The sequence below is a fragment of the Pelophylax lessonae genome (assembly GCF_965119305.1).
Source record: "Pelophylax lessonae genome assembly, chromosome: 5".
Lineage (NCBI taxonomy): Eukaryota > Metazoa > Chordata > Amphibia > Anura > Ranidae > Pelophylax > Pelophylax lessonae.
In genome coordinates, this window is record NC_138772.1 from 40,352,105 (window position 1) to 40,366,394 (window position 14,290).

The 14,290-nt window shown below is 46.8% G+C and overlaps 1 protein-coding gene across 1 annotated transcript in view; it reads left to right on the top strand.

Moving 5' to 3' along the window:
* The first annotated feature begins 703 nt into the window (after positions 1-703).
* Positions 704-14,290, top strand: part of VWDE (von Willebrand factor D and EGF domains) — a 207,195-nt gene continuing 193,608 nt past the window's right edge. The window contains exon 1 of the mRNA XM_082259055.1: positions 704-945. Coding sequence (XP_082115181.1) covers positions 867-945 — 79 coding nt within the window. The 5' untranslated portion in view covers positions 704-866. The remainder of the gene's footprint in view (positions 946-14,290) is intronic.

A 14,290-nucleotide genomic window follows, 5' to 3' on the forward strand; every position in this document is an offset into this window, starting at 1 on the left:
TTTAGCAGGGGAATGCGGCGTCGCCCGGAAGTGACGTGCGGGGCCGGTGCCGTCGCATTGATTCCTGGGAGCGATAACGTTCAGCTCCCAGGAATCATTGCGAGGCAGGAAGTGACGGGTGAGCCTCGTACCCTGAGGTGAGTATTTACGATCTTCAATTACAAGGTGAGTATACAAAAAAAAAAATAAATAACTATCCAATTCCTTTTCAGGTTATGTGTAGCTAGCGGAGGGGCACAAAAAAAAAATACAGATTTTGTGCCCGGAACTCCGCTTTAATGAAGTTACTGAAAAATAGTTACATGCGACTGGGACCTCTGATCGTCCCTGGATGCAGACCGTTTGCCTCCAGCAGTCGCAGCATTGGACCCGAGGCACCTTGTGATAATCATATCATGGGTGCCCGGCGCCAGTGACGGCCATGGCATCCGGGGATGACGGTTCTGGCCATATACAAAACTGTCCACAGCTAATCACCCAGCTATAGCACAGAGTGCTGCTTCGTCCAGATGTGGTGATGCAGCCCAATCGCTTGTATGAATGAGCTTTCGTTAGTAAATCTTTCTGAATGAGAATATGTAAGCACAATACATCAGGATTCCACCCCCCCTCCTCTTGCTGTTGGTGGGGTGGGGGGCGTTCCTAGCTAGTATTACAGGGCTGGACACACACACATCCCTGCACACTGTGTACAATACTGCTGGAGTGTGAACATTTCCAGCACTGACCCCTGATGGGATCCCAACAACTGGGACTATTGCATTTAATCAACCAGTAAAGGAAACAAATTGGAAAGCGTTTACATTGTGAAGGGCGCTGTGCAGGGGACTTCCATCAGCATCCCCACCCTGTGATCTTCTGCTACAATGTTACCAAACTTCCCTGGAACATGCTATGCTCTATGGATTATACTCATCAGTCTGCAAACAGCCGTCTGTCAACAAGGTAACTATTTCCCATCACTTCTATCACTCATGCCTGACATTGATACAGTTCTTTTATTTCTGTAAATCGCATTGATATATATATATATATATATTTTTTTTGAGTTTTCTAAACCACTTTGGAATCGGATTGTAAAGATTATAAAAGTAAGGCTGGCCATACATTATACAATTTTCTGTACAATTTGCTTTAGATTTACCTTCAACTAAGTACTACAAAAAAAGCCTGCCTTATAGGATACAAGTGAAAGTGCTGTTTTGTTCATATTATATGGATTTTGGTAAATCTAACAGAAAATTGTACAAGGAAATTGAACATGCAAAACCAGCCTTAAGCTGGATACACATTATACAACTTTTGTTGTTAGATTTCCTTTAGATTTACCTTCAACTATGTAATACAAGGGCCTGCCTGATTGCATACAAATTAAAAATGTTTAGATTTGACTTCATATTATATGGTTTTGGTAAATCGAAGGGAAAAAATCTAAAGACAATTGTATAGTGTGTATGGCCTCTTAGAGCCGGTTCACACTAATCCGACCAAGTCGCCTGACAAGTAGCGCTCCATGCTGTGCAATGGAACCATTCTAATCAGAGTGACTCAAGTCGCTCCGACTTAGAAAAAGGTTCCTGCACTATTTTTTGGCGAAGTCGGAGCGACTTGCATTGACTTCTATTATGAGAAGTCATTTGCAAGCCGCGATGAAGTCGCGCTGCAAGGGCGACTTCAAAGTCGCCCAAAGTCGGGGTGACTTTGAGTCGGATTAGAGTGAACCGGCTCTAATGCTCCTTTCACACGGGTGGTGCACCCGATGGAGTCCGTTTTGCTCAGCGGGGGATCGATCCCTGCTGAGCAGGTGGATGACAGCTCCGTCTCCACTTACTTTGCAGATGGGAGATCGGATGAAAATGGACCGCCGATCCGTTTTCATCCGATCCTATCCGATCCTCCAGACGGATGGAAAATAGGGTTTCCATCCATCCGGATTTCACGGACAGGATCGGAGTGGATAGCAGCGGGTGTCAGCGGAGATGTCTCTGCTGACATCTCCTGCTCCATAGGGCTGCATAGGGCATCCGATCCGGTCCGCCTGAAAAACTGACAGGACCGGATCGGAAAGCCCCTGTGAAAGGGGCCTTCTTACTGTTAATTTTGGAAAAAATATACTTCACTGAATTAAAAAAAAAAAAAAAAAACAGTAAAGTTAGCACAATTTTTTTGTATATTGTTAAAGATGATGTTTTCTAAACCACTTTGGATTGTAAAGATTATAAAAGCTAGTCCTGGTTCACATATATGCCATGCTGGAACCCTGCAAATCCACTGCGGGTTCCCGCATTGCATTCACCTGGCAGGCAGTTCACACTGCCATATGTGAATCGCTGGGGGTGTCAATACAAAGTAAGCAACACCCCCAGATCAGTTCACATAGCGCAATGCGAACTGTCTGTTCAGACATGAATCGGATTGCATAGGTGTGAACACCCATGCGACCCGATTCTGGTGGGACCCAAAAAAGGGTCCTGTGAGAGTCGTGTCCAAATGCGATGCAAATTAATTCATACAATCTATATGGCTGAATTTGCATCGCACAGAGATCGTATGTGATTTACAGGGCAGTGCGCTGCGAATCACATGCGATGTCTGACATCGCATATATGTGAACCAGGACTCTGTTGATTTTGGTAAAAATACAGTAAAAAACAGCAAAGTTAGCTAAATTTTTTGGTATATTGTTAAAGATGATGTTACGTTGAGTAAATAGATATCTAACATGTTGCTTTAAAATTGCACGCACTGATGGAATGGCGACAAACTATGGTACTTAAAAATCTCTATAGGCGATGCTTCAACATTTTTTTTAACGGTTACCAATTTAGAGTTACAGAGAAGGTCTTATGCTAGAATTATTGCTCTCGCTCTAACGATCGCGCCAATACCCCACATGTGTGATTTGAACACCATTTACATTTGTGGTCGCCACTTACATATGCATTTTCTTTAGCGCGCGAGCACGCAGGGACAGGGCACTTAATTTTTTTTTTTCTTACTTTCACTGTCCCTTTAAAAAAAAAAAAAAAACCTCCTCTGCACTTCAAAGTATTCAAAACGCCAGGATCAGCATTTTTGAATACTTTGGATTTTTTCAAATTGGTGCCGTTGGCTGCGCAGTAAAGGGGTTTCTACATCGGAGACCCCGTCTAAGTCGATTTTGGCTTTATTTGGGTCTCCAGCCAGTCGATAGAGGTGCCCACTGGTCGCTCGGGTCTCCTGGTGGGGCGGGAGACTCAGGTGGAGCGGTGGAAGGCGGCAGGAGGTTATCCTTATGGGTATTGTTAATAATGGTACATGTGGGGGGGGGGGGGCATGGTGTTTTGGGTGTGGTTAAAAGTGGGAGTGGTCAGTAGTAAATTCTTGGATTTAAATTTTAAAATGTGTTCACCTTAGGACAAACATGCATGTCCAATAGCCAGATCCAATATGCATAGCCATCTTCTGAGGCCTGTAGAGAGAGGACCAAATTCTGTACAGCATTACTTTGCAGGTAGCACAGCATGTATAGATAAGATAAGCAATAATAGGGCCTCATTACTTATCTAGTGAATCACTGACCTGGGATAAAGAGATAGGTAGTTCAGGCTTTCTTAAACTTCACTGGCTGCCTGCTTGTTCTGTCTTAAGCCAGCCATAGACAGATCAAAACTCAATCAGTTCAGCAGGAACTGGCCAATTTTTGATCCATCTATGGGCAGGCTGGTTGTACTAAAGTCATTCCGTCCATCAACTTCAGTACAACCAGCCTGTCCGGTTTCGTTTTGCCCGATCAACATCGAACAATACTCCTCTCATCCTCTCCTCTTGTGTACAGTGGTCAGCAACACAGCACCACCTACAGAGGGGAGGGTAAATTGTACCTGCCTACAGGCGTGTCTGGTTTTGTTCCCCATATTGGCCACTAGGTGTCACTATACCTAGGGTTAAGAACCCTGTAGAGTAGGCAATGTACTGTAAGTGCCTAGGTAACCTCTATAGATCATCAGTGTGGGATTTACCATAAAGAGTGAGACAGTGCCAGCCCTGCCAGAGTGGTGCATCTTGGGTAGAGGGCTCTGTAAAAAAAAGTCTGCCAGGAGTCCACTGGTGGTTGGTTGGTCATTGGAAGCAGTGCAAGGGCCAAGGCAGCAAAGATGTAATCTTTGAGGCTCTAGCTTCTGGAAGTTTCCCCTTAGGGTAGTTTAAGGAAGGAGAGGCGCAGGATTAATGGGTCTACTCACATCTCTTGGGTATAGGATGTAGGACTCTGGCAAACCCCTAAAGGCTGCTCCTCTACTGGCTCTCTGCTCTGTTGCTATCTGATTGCAGCTGAAGGAATGTGCTGTCATTGCTGGGATGATTGGAAACGTATAAATATGTAATCAACTGTGTTCCAGTAAAAGAGGTTAAAGGTTGTCGCTGTATGGACTCATCCTTCTCCTAGCCTCAAGAAGAGAATGTATTCTGGAAACATTACCTTTTGCTGGCTAAGGCTGCTATTGGGGTCCATTACCATAAAGCAGGGGATGGAACAGACTATTATTGGTGCTGGATAGGCAAGGCTCGGGCCTCCTGGTGGATGCCCCTGTCGTAGTGACCAGGGGAGGTTTCCATGCCCTTAGCACCTCAGTGAGTCTAGGGTACCAACCTGTGCTGGAAAGGAGTGGGTTTAAGAGTAATGGTGCTGCCTTACAACAAGGCTGTGCATGTGGAGGACATGCAGCCCAGCACATTACACCAGATATCTACTTAAGTGGCCCCAATGCTTTATTTGAATCACCATGGAATGTGTCAATGTTAATCGTCCAAGAACAAGATTGGAGGTATGAAAGTTGGGGATTTGATAAATATGTTTGTGCTACCTCTGTGGATATCAATGTTGGGGTATCTAAAGTTGACACTCATTGGAACAAAAGAAGTGGCTTGGAGAAGCTATGAAACATCTTTAACATTACAGAACAAGTCCAGTTGAATGTGACTAATTACTAGTAGTAGGGGATGAGAGACACTGCACATCTATAGCTCAACAGGTGAAGAGAAATGTGAACGACCTCAACCATGAGCTCCTCCTGAGCCCCGCCTCTGACGCCTATCGGGGCCTAATCATAGAGAACCACTAGTGTAACATTGGGCTCTGTTACTGAATTGCAGAACTTTATTTGCTCACAAGATGTCGCTTCCAATGAAGCTTACCTAACTGTGACTGGATCACAGTCGCCAGGAGCAGTCTGGGTGGTGTAGTCTCGAAGAAGAATCCTAACTCTAGCCATCCATGGACAGCAACTACAAGGCTCATAAGCACCTGGGGCAGGGGCTGACTGGCAACTTTCGGCCTCCTCCTGACCCCCATTCCAGGACAGGTTGAAGACCTGCTCCAAGTACTCTCTACTCACCAGCTAAATCCGGGTTCCCAACCTGGCCAGCAGGGAGCAGTTGGGGGGGAGCTGGGACAGCATGGTTGGGGCTGGCTGGGGATGGAGAGTCTCCAGTGGGGTATTGAACCGCCCTCTGCTCAGACACAGTTTACACCAGCATGGGGGGGGGGTCGCGTTCTGTCCTTGTCTTCATCTCGCACTCAGTAGGTCAGTGGTGGGGACTTTTTACTTCTCTTCACCAGGAATCCTTTAGGCATGTCTGTGGCAGAAGTGGTGCAGCCTTTTTATGGGGCATCAATTTCCCCCTGGCCCAGTCCTCCCCTGACCTGGGGGCAGGAGAGACCATATAAAAGTAAAAGCCCGGGAAGGAGCCAGGCAGTTGGAAGAAGCATGCCAACTGGGTAGGAGTGAGAGAGCTGTTCTGTGCCAAACAGTGCTGTGCCGAACCAAGCTGTGCCAAACAGTGCTGTACTGAGCCAAGCTGTGCCAAGCTGTGTAATGTCAGGGGGAGAGAGGACTGCTGTGCTGGACGCTGGAACCAGGAGGCTGATTTGAATGGAGGCTTCTGCTATCCACAATCACTGTCCAGGTCACCATTTCATCTGCTGTTGTGTCTGCTGTGCCGCTGCCCCACCACAAGAACCACTTGTTGCCTTTAGAAGATTACCATATAGGAGTTTGGTGAGAGGGTCTCTGATCCGATTTACAAGTATAGCTATGTGTTAACCTTCTTCCGTGTAGACTTGAAAAAGAGCCACATCTCTATTGCATCTTTTTGCTACAGGAGTTCTATCACACTTGCTGCTCCATCCATCAGTAGCAGCAGCCCTCAAGATCAAAAACAGATCCTAAACTCGCTCCTATCCCAGAACACTGACTTTGCTTTACTTTCCATCTGCTCCCCCATTGTTGCATAATATCCTAATCTTTATACCCCCCAACTACCCTTTGAACTTGACTCACTTCTGAGTTGCTGCACTAAAGAATCTACATACATACTGAGCCTAATTTGACATCAGACTGCTGTTGAATGCCACCCTCTTGAGTCATCTTCACTGTTTTGCACGCCAATGTTTATAGGGCCCCAACAATGCTGGCAGAAGCTCACCATAAAGACTGTCCAAGTCACTACACTCCTGAAGGCTAAATTAGGATGCTGTACTGATTAAGGTTTTAGGTCTTAGCCTACCTCCTTTGTTTGAGAGCTCTTAAGCGACTTTATCTGTTACCTCTCTTTATAATCCTCCTTGGTCTTTTCAGGTGTAACCTCTCATACGAAGAACTACTGTTTGCACTTCTGGCTTGTGACTGCGACTCAGAATTAAATCCCCCTTTTTTTAGGTCAGATTTAGGCATCAATATTTATATCAATTTGCTTTCATCTGCAAGATCTTGGATGGTCGATATTGTTGATATTATTAATTATTAATTTTTTATTTCTCTTATGGATCTTCCCAACGGGTGATTCATATATGATCCTATACATTTATAGGTATTGGTAGATTGTAGCCAATCTACCAATCTACCAACATGTTTGATATATACTCTTCGGGGTATGGATTTATTTTCTTCCATTGCGAGATTTGTTTAGTTTCCGGATTCAGGTTATGGTTCCGGTTCACTGCCCACTAAGCTCGCGGTCCAGGAGCCACTTCCGGTTTCTTTGTGCGGTCCAGGAGTCTCTTCCTGTCCCCTGCGTGACGCTAGTGGGCGGGTCCATTGATGTTTCTGGACCTATTTACTATTTAAATGACGTCTTCCACGCTGACCACTCCCCCCCTGATGACGCAGTTGCCTACGAAACATGTAGGCGGAGTTTCCAGCAAGCGTCAACGTCACAAGCCGGAACGGACTTGCCGCTTCACAGCGGTCTCTTTTGCATCTGATGTTTTTACTGAAGGTCTTTCATATATATATATATATATATACTTGGTGAGTGTATCCATTTTAAATAACTTTTCATATGTTGGAACGTACTACACTATGGTCTTCTCCCTTCTTGTATCCTAATATCCGGGAGAGGTGTTGTATGACTGTTCCTGTCTCTGGGATTTGATACCTGGATCTCTTGGGATTATCCATTGGCAGTCTCCGGGGCAGATCTTCCATTTTGAGCATAAGGCGTTTGGTGACCATTGTGAGAGCAGTGGTCATATATATCCGGTAAGAGGCCAATCGGCTACCTTTTGTGTGGTGGAGGTTCTCACTGTTCCAGTCACTGACCTTATGGACTTTCACTTACCAAGGTGTTTCCGGTGGATTTGATTGCTCCATATATCATCTTGTAGTGGACTCTTATTTTAATGAAATATATACACTAGTTAATTTATAGCGCTGCATTTTATTTCATAACACTCCTGGTACTGCAATATACATTGGGTTTGATTTTAGAGGTACTCCTGTTGGGTGCATTGCATCTACTTTTGTTGTGTTTATGTGCATTGACATTGATGTACCAAACTGCTTTGTTATGTTTATGATTTTGATCTGCCAATACAGTCTGATTATCTTTTTAAAGGGCAGTGTGTTCAATCTGTTTACGTTTGCTGGGAGTTCCCAGCTAAGGTATTGTGGTGGTGTCAGCCAGTGTGAGGCCTCATCTAGGGCTAGAGAGAGCAGAGGACCCAAACTTACCAGCGGCTCCTGCGGGGGTATGGCTACACAAGCTATATCGTGACCTGGATAAATGAGAACCTTCAAAGACACTAAGGAGGCGAAGAACCCACAATGCACCCAATACTCAGAGAACATGTGACTTAGGTTGCCTAACCTTCAAGTTACATGATGGAGTCCAGGAGCAGATATTTTAATTCATGGTCAGATAGAGAAATTTTTTGCTCGCCCAATAATGTGAGTTGGTAATGTTGAAGAACGGGATGTAGAAAAGGCTACTGGCTGAAGACCTTGATGTATGTTGGGTATGTAAGCAAGCTGTCTGTACTCGGCAAAGTATGTTTATTCTACAATGCATACATTACACAGCCTGTCTACCCTTAATAATAATAGCACACATGGCCTGTTATCAGGCTTTTTCTGGCCCTTTGAAGTTTTTCTGGGTGTTGTAACTTGTCATGTAAACTCCGGTAGACGATCCAGACTCTGAGGAACACGTTGAATGTCCTTACAAACATAAAAGGAAGCGTCCCATCTATGAAGAGCTTAGCCTCGTCTTGCTAATGACATATAATGTCACTTCTGACTTATCATATAAACATCATTCCATTACAATGGGTGAGAGATAATCCCGCAACATAGTGTTTGTTTATCATGACACGCAAAACCATATTTAGAGGCCCATTATGGTGAAAAATATTGTATTCTGGTAACTGTGGAGTAATATTTATTTATTATAGGTGCTTACACTGCCTGGCCAAAAAAATAATTGCCACCTGGAATTAACAAAGCAACTACCGTATATACTCGAGTATATGCCAACTTTTTCAGCATGTGTTTTTACGCTGAAAAAGCCCCCCTCGGCTTATACTCGAGTCACGGTCTCACTTACCTGTGCTCCGGTCAGTGCGCATGCGCCACCGCCACTCAGGAAAGCCCGTACACATTCGGCTATTCCCGGGGCAGACGGCGCATGCGCAGTGACGCGTTGGTGCTGGGCGGCACCATTTTTAAATGTGAGGCACCTCACCGAAAGGTAAGTGAGACTCCTCCGCAGCCCCTGCATCTCCTCAGGAGATGCAGTGCTGCAGGCATGGTACAGGAGATTCTCCTGTACCATGCCTGCAGCACTGCATCTCCTGTACCCAGGGCCGCTGATAAGGCAGTACAGCCAGCCATCCTGTACTGGGCCCGGGCACCATTAGTTCAAAAGGGGGGCCCAGCCACCTGCTGAAGAGGGCCGGCAGTACTGTCTTATTACAGCCATTTCTTCTGCTTCCCCCTGAAACACTGTCCTGGCCCCCCATTTGCCCCTTTCCCTGCAGCTCTTCTGGATTCCCCCCTCTCCTCTCCCGCCGACAGCTACTGTGGGCACAAAGGGAGACGTTCCAATATAGACAGTGGTGAGTCCTCTCCTTAATGAACACTTGGTACCAATCACTCCTGTGTCCATCCTCCATCCAGTGTTTACTATGCTTCAGTTTGTGAATGAGCAGGAAGCCTCAGAGCGTTTCTTATTTATTAATCTGGGCTGCTAAAGCTGCAAAGAAAGGGACTAATAAATCTATGTCCTTAGTCACTTTGGAAGGGGGGGGCGGGCCCTGACAGGTAGGCTGTATGGGGCCCTGTGATTTTTAACAGTAGCCCTGCCTGTACCATCTCCTGTACCATCTGTGCCATGCCTGTACCATCTCCTGTGCCATGCCTGAACCATCTCCTGTACCATGCCTGAACCATCTCCTGTGCCATGCCTGTACCATCTCCTGTACCATAACTGTACCATCTCCTCTACCATACCTGTACCATCTCCTGTACCATGCCTGAACCATCTCCTGTACCATGCCTGTACCATCTCCTGTGCCATGCCTGTACCATCTCCTGTGCCATGCCTGTACCATCTCCTGTACCATGCCTGAACCATCTCCTGTACCATGCCTGAACCATCTCCTGTACCATGCCTGAACCATCTCCTGTACCATGCCTGTACCATCTCCTGTGCCAAGCCTGAACCATCTCCTGTGCCATGCCTGTACCATATCCTGTACCATCTCCTGTACCATGCCTGAACCATCTCCTGTGCCATGCCTGAACCATCTCCTGTACCATGCCTGAACCATCTCCTGTGCCATGCCTGAACCATCTCCTGTACCATGCCTGAACCATCTCCTGTACCATGCCTGTACCATCTCCTGTACCATGCCTGAACCATCTCCTGTACCATGCCTGAACCATCTCCTGTACCATGCCTGAACCATCTCCTGTACCATCTCCTGTACCATGTCTACAGCCCTGCATCTCCAGCACCATGCCCGCAGCCCCTGTTCTGGGTCTCGTGGTGGTCAAGTTGGGTCCAGTAGCTGATGCATTTCCCACCCTAGGCTTATACTCGAGTCAATAAGTTTCCACAGTTTTTTGTGGTAAAATTAGGTGCTTATATTCGGGTCGGCTTATACTCGAGTATATATGGTAACTAAACTAAGCATGCAGTAATTCTCCTATTGGATAATTACTGCATGTGCCAAAAGAATGAGGTCAGCTGACCACCTGAATATACTGAATGACCAGGTTATTCCATCAATGGATTGTTTCTTCCCTGATGGCACGGGAATATTCCAAGATGACAATGCCAGGATTCATCAGGCTCAAATTGTAAAAGAGTGGTTCAGAGAGCATGAGACATCATTTTCACACATGGATTGGCCACCACAGAGTCCAGAACTCCCCGATTGATAATCTTTGGGATGTGCTGGAGAAGGCTTTGCTCAGTGGTCCGACTCTCCCATCATCAATACAAGACCTTGGTGAAAAATGAATGCAATACTGGATGGAAATACATCTTGTGACATTGCAGAAGCTTATCAAAACAATGCCACAGCGAATGCGTGCCGTAACCAAAGCTAAGGGCGGTCCAAGGTGTGTGACCTTTTTTTTTTGGTGGCAACCAAAAGTCCCTAACTCACATTCATACATATCAGGGGCGTAACTACAGGGGTTGCAGGGGTTGCAATTGCAACCGGGCCCCATGCCCTAGGGGGCATGTGCGGCTCCCCTGTACACCTGGATAGGAGGGGTGGCGGGGGCAGCATGTAGAGAAATCACTGTCCTCATTTTCCTCCTGTAGCCACAGGAGGAAAATGGAGGAGATTGGTTTCTCTGTATGCTGCCCCCCGCCACCCCTCCTATCCAGTTCACTTGTGTTCTGCTGTCTCTGGGCCCCTGTGTGCTCCCCTGGTCCCCCCCCCCCCCCCCACTGTGCTCCCTTCCCTCTCTGCCGGCTGCTGCAGGTGATGTGTCACAATAGAGAACCAGAAAGGGGTCGGTAAATATGTAATTTACCAGCTCCTTCCTTTTCCGAATGGACAGAGTCATAGTCAGTGACATTGTAAAAAAAAAATAAAATAAAATGATAAAAAATAATACAATTAAAATACCAAAAATAAAAACTACTGACACCAGTGGGTGAACTTCCAGGATCGCAAAGGTCACACTTGCGACCGTGCCCTGGCATTTTACCACCGTGGGGAGGCCCCAAGATGGCAGGAAGGGGGCCCACTGCAGAACTTGTGAAAGGGTCCCGCTGCGGGACCGTAATAAAGGGCCCCGCAACGAGAGGAAAGGGCCCCAGGATCAATGGGAAGAGCCCCAGATTTAAAGGGAAGGGCCCCGGCCAGGGTTCCAGGGGGCCCTTCATGGTTTCTTGCACTGGGGCCCTGAAGGTTCTAGTTACTCCTCTGATACATATGTAGCGCTACCCCCCCCCCCCCCCTGTAAGGGATACGGTACCTTTGATCGCCCTATTCCTGCACAGCCACGCAACATGCATTTTCAACTCACATTCAGAGAAAAGGAATTAATTAATGGACTTGTTTTTGTTGTTTTTTTGGGGGAAATAACTTGGATAGGGTATAGGGATGATGGGTTGCTCAACTTGACATGAAGAACACTGATAAGGACAGTTTCCTTTAATATGTAATCCAGAAAATGAATATACACTTTGACTGTATTCCCTCCGAAAAAGCAACAGTCACTATGAACTTGAGAAGGAAATCCCCCTTTATAGGAACTGTTTCCCAAAGTAGAAATGTAGCAGAATCTCACTTGCAGGAGCCCTATGTCCCCTTTCTTGAAAATACCAGCCCACCTGGCTGTTTTTTTTTTTTTTTTAAATGTCCCAGGACAAGGCAGTGGAACACAGCTTGCTAGCACAGTCCCAGAAAAACTTGCTTGCATCCGGCAGCTTTAACCTTTTTGGCCCTGGGGATGTAGAAATGCTCACACTGCCCCTGAAAATCCTGCGGCCCTAGAAGAGCCGACTGGTAAGGTCTTCTACTGTACAGGTCCTTCTCCACACGCTAGGGTGTCTCCCAACCAAGACTATGGGATAGCAAAGATCTCTCAGTACTTCTTCCTCTCTCAGCTCCCAGCCTGGAGGCAAATCCCCCTCAACCCTGGGTCCCCTCCAAGGCCACATGACACAGCTTCCTCACTCTATCTTCCACCCAACTTCCCTGCTGTCCAGGCTCCACCGAATTTAAGGGCTAATTCAGCCACCCTGCCAGGGCCTTCTGCCTGGGGATTGGCCAAATTCCCTCAAGTATACAGATCAGAACCTCCTAGCCTCCCCCCACTAGCTTCCAGAAGCTTTTCGAAGCTTCTAGAACCAGGAGGAGGTACCAGAGACCTACCCTATAGAGCCCTCCAGCCTGACCTAGAGTAACCTGACCCAATTACAGACTGACACAACTACTATAAATCACAAAAACACATTTATTTACGCTAGTTGCATACTAGAGGGTGCTACACACATTCTAGGGCCAATTTAGAAAGGAGCCAAATAACCTACCAGCATGTCTTTGGAATATGGGAGAAAACCCACGCAGGCACAGGGAGAACATGCAAACTCCATGCATGTAGTGCCATAGTTGGGATTTGAACTAACAACCCTAGAGCTGCTAGATGGAAGTGCTGAGCACTTAGCCACTATACCGCCATCTTTAATATTGTACTGAGTAAATGGAATCCTCTTTTATATTTCACATGTCTTTGTTTATATTTTTTTTTCTGTTCTGTGCAGCAAAAGTGACAGTTAAGCGTCAAGCACACTGGACGTTTTGCAGCTACTCCTAGGGGCTTCAGGCATTTTTTTTCCCATGCCTCCAAACTACCCTGCATGTTAGCCTATGTGTTCATGCACCCACAGACTTTTAGCAGCATTTAGTAGGAGGGGCTTTTAGAGGAAGGACCCCCCCTCCCCCCCATACCCACTGCCAGTGCTTCCCGGAGCAGCAGACTTTTGGCAGAAAAAATGCTTGATGCTTTACATGCATGTAAACAGGGGTTACAGGGGGTTCAAATAAACCATATAACACTGCCACTGGGCTCAGATTTAGCTTTCAGCAAATGATAGATGAGTAACTTTTGTTAGCTTGACTTTGACAGCGCAAAGATAAACGAGGGGTCAGGTCCACCAGGTGGGTGCCATCGGACTTGAGAAAACCAAATGAGGAAAAAAAGTGTTTTCCAAGTGGAAATTACCATGGTATAGGTTTACCATGGTATGGGTTTGGTAGGTATAGGTTTTCCAGCGGAAGGAACCCAGCCACTTTGCGCAGTATTTTCCTGTGTTCCTGCACACTGGTTATGGGATCTGCCACTTCTTCCTTCCATGTTGTCCTTTTCCAGGATTCTCTGGCCAGGGCTTCCTCCTCAGCAGGATCCTGCCCCTGTGCCTAGGCCTAGACTTTCCATATAAATTGGGGTCCTCTTCCTACATCTACTCCCCAAACTGGAAGCATGCCAGAGTGTCACAGAAGGGGCTATTTAACCACTTTCCGACCGCCCGCTGCAGATATATTGTGGCAGGCTGGCTCAGCTGCGCGAACCTCCGTACCTGTACAGCAGGAGCGCTCCTGGGGGAGCACGCGAGCTGCCGGAGGCGCACATCCGCCCCCATTAGGAAGCGGGAAAGCCAATCCACGGGACCGGTGGCCACGATTGCCACTGGGGACCCGCGATCGCTCCCCGCTTAGAGAGAATGACGAGTCAGTGGTGTATTTAAGTTTTGTGCTGCCCTAGGCCTTACTATGTTTGCGCACCCCCAAATGTATTTATGACCCACCCCTTCCTGTAAATGCCACACCCTTTCCGGTTTATGACCCGCCCTGTCATCTGTACACCACAGACCACAACCACAGTCTATCGGTGCCCATCAGCATAGCTTTCCCAACAGTTCCCATAAGTTCAACCTCATCAGTGCCCCCTCATTACTGCCCATTAGTGCAGCCTTATTAGTGCAACATATCAGTGTGCCCTCATCAGTG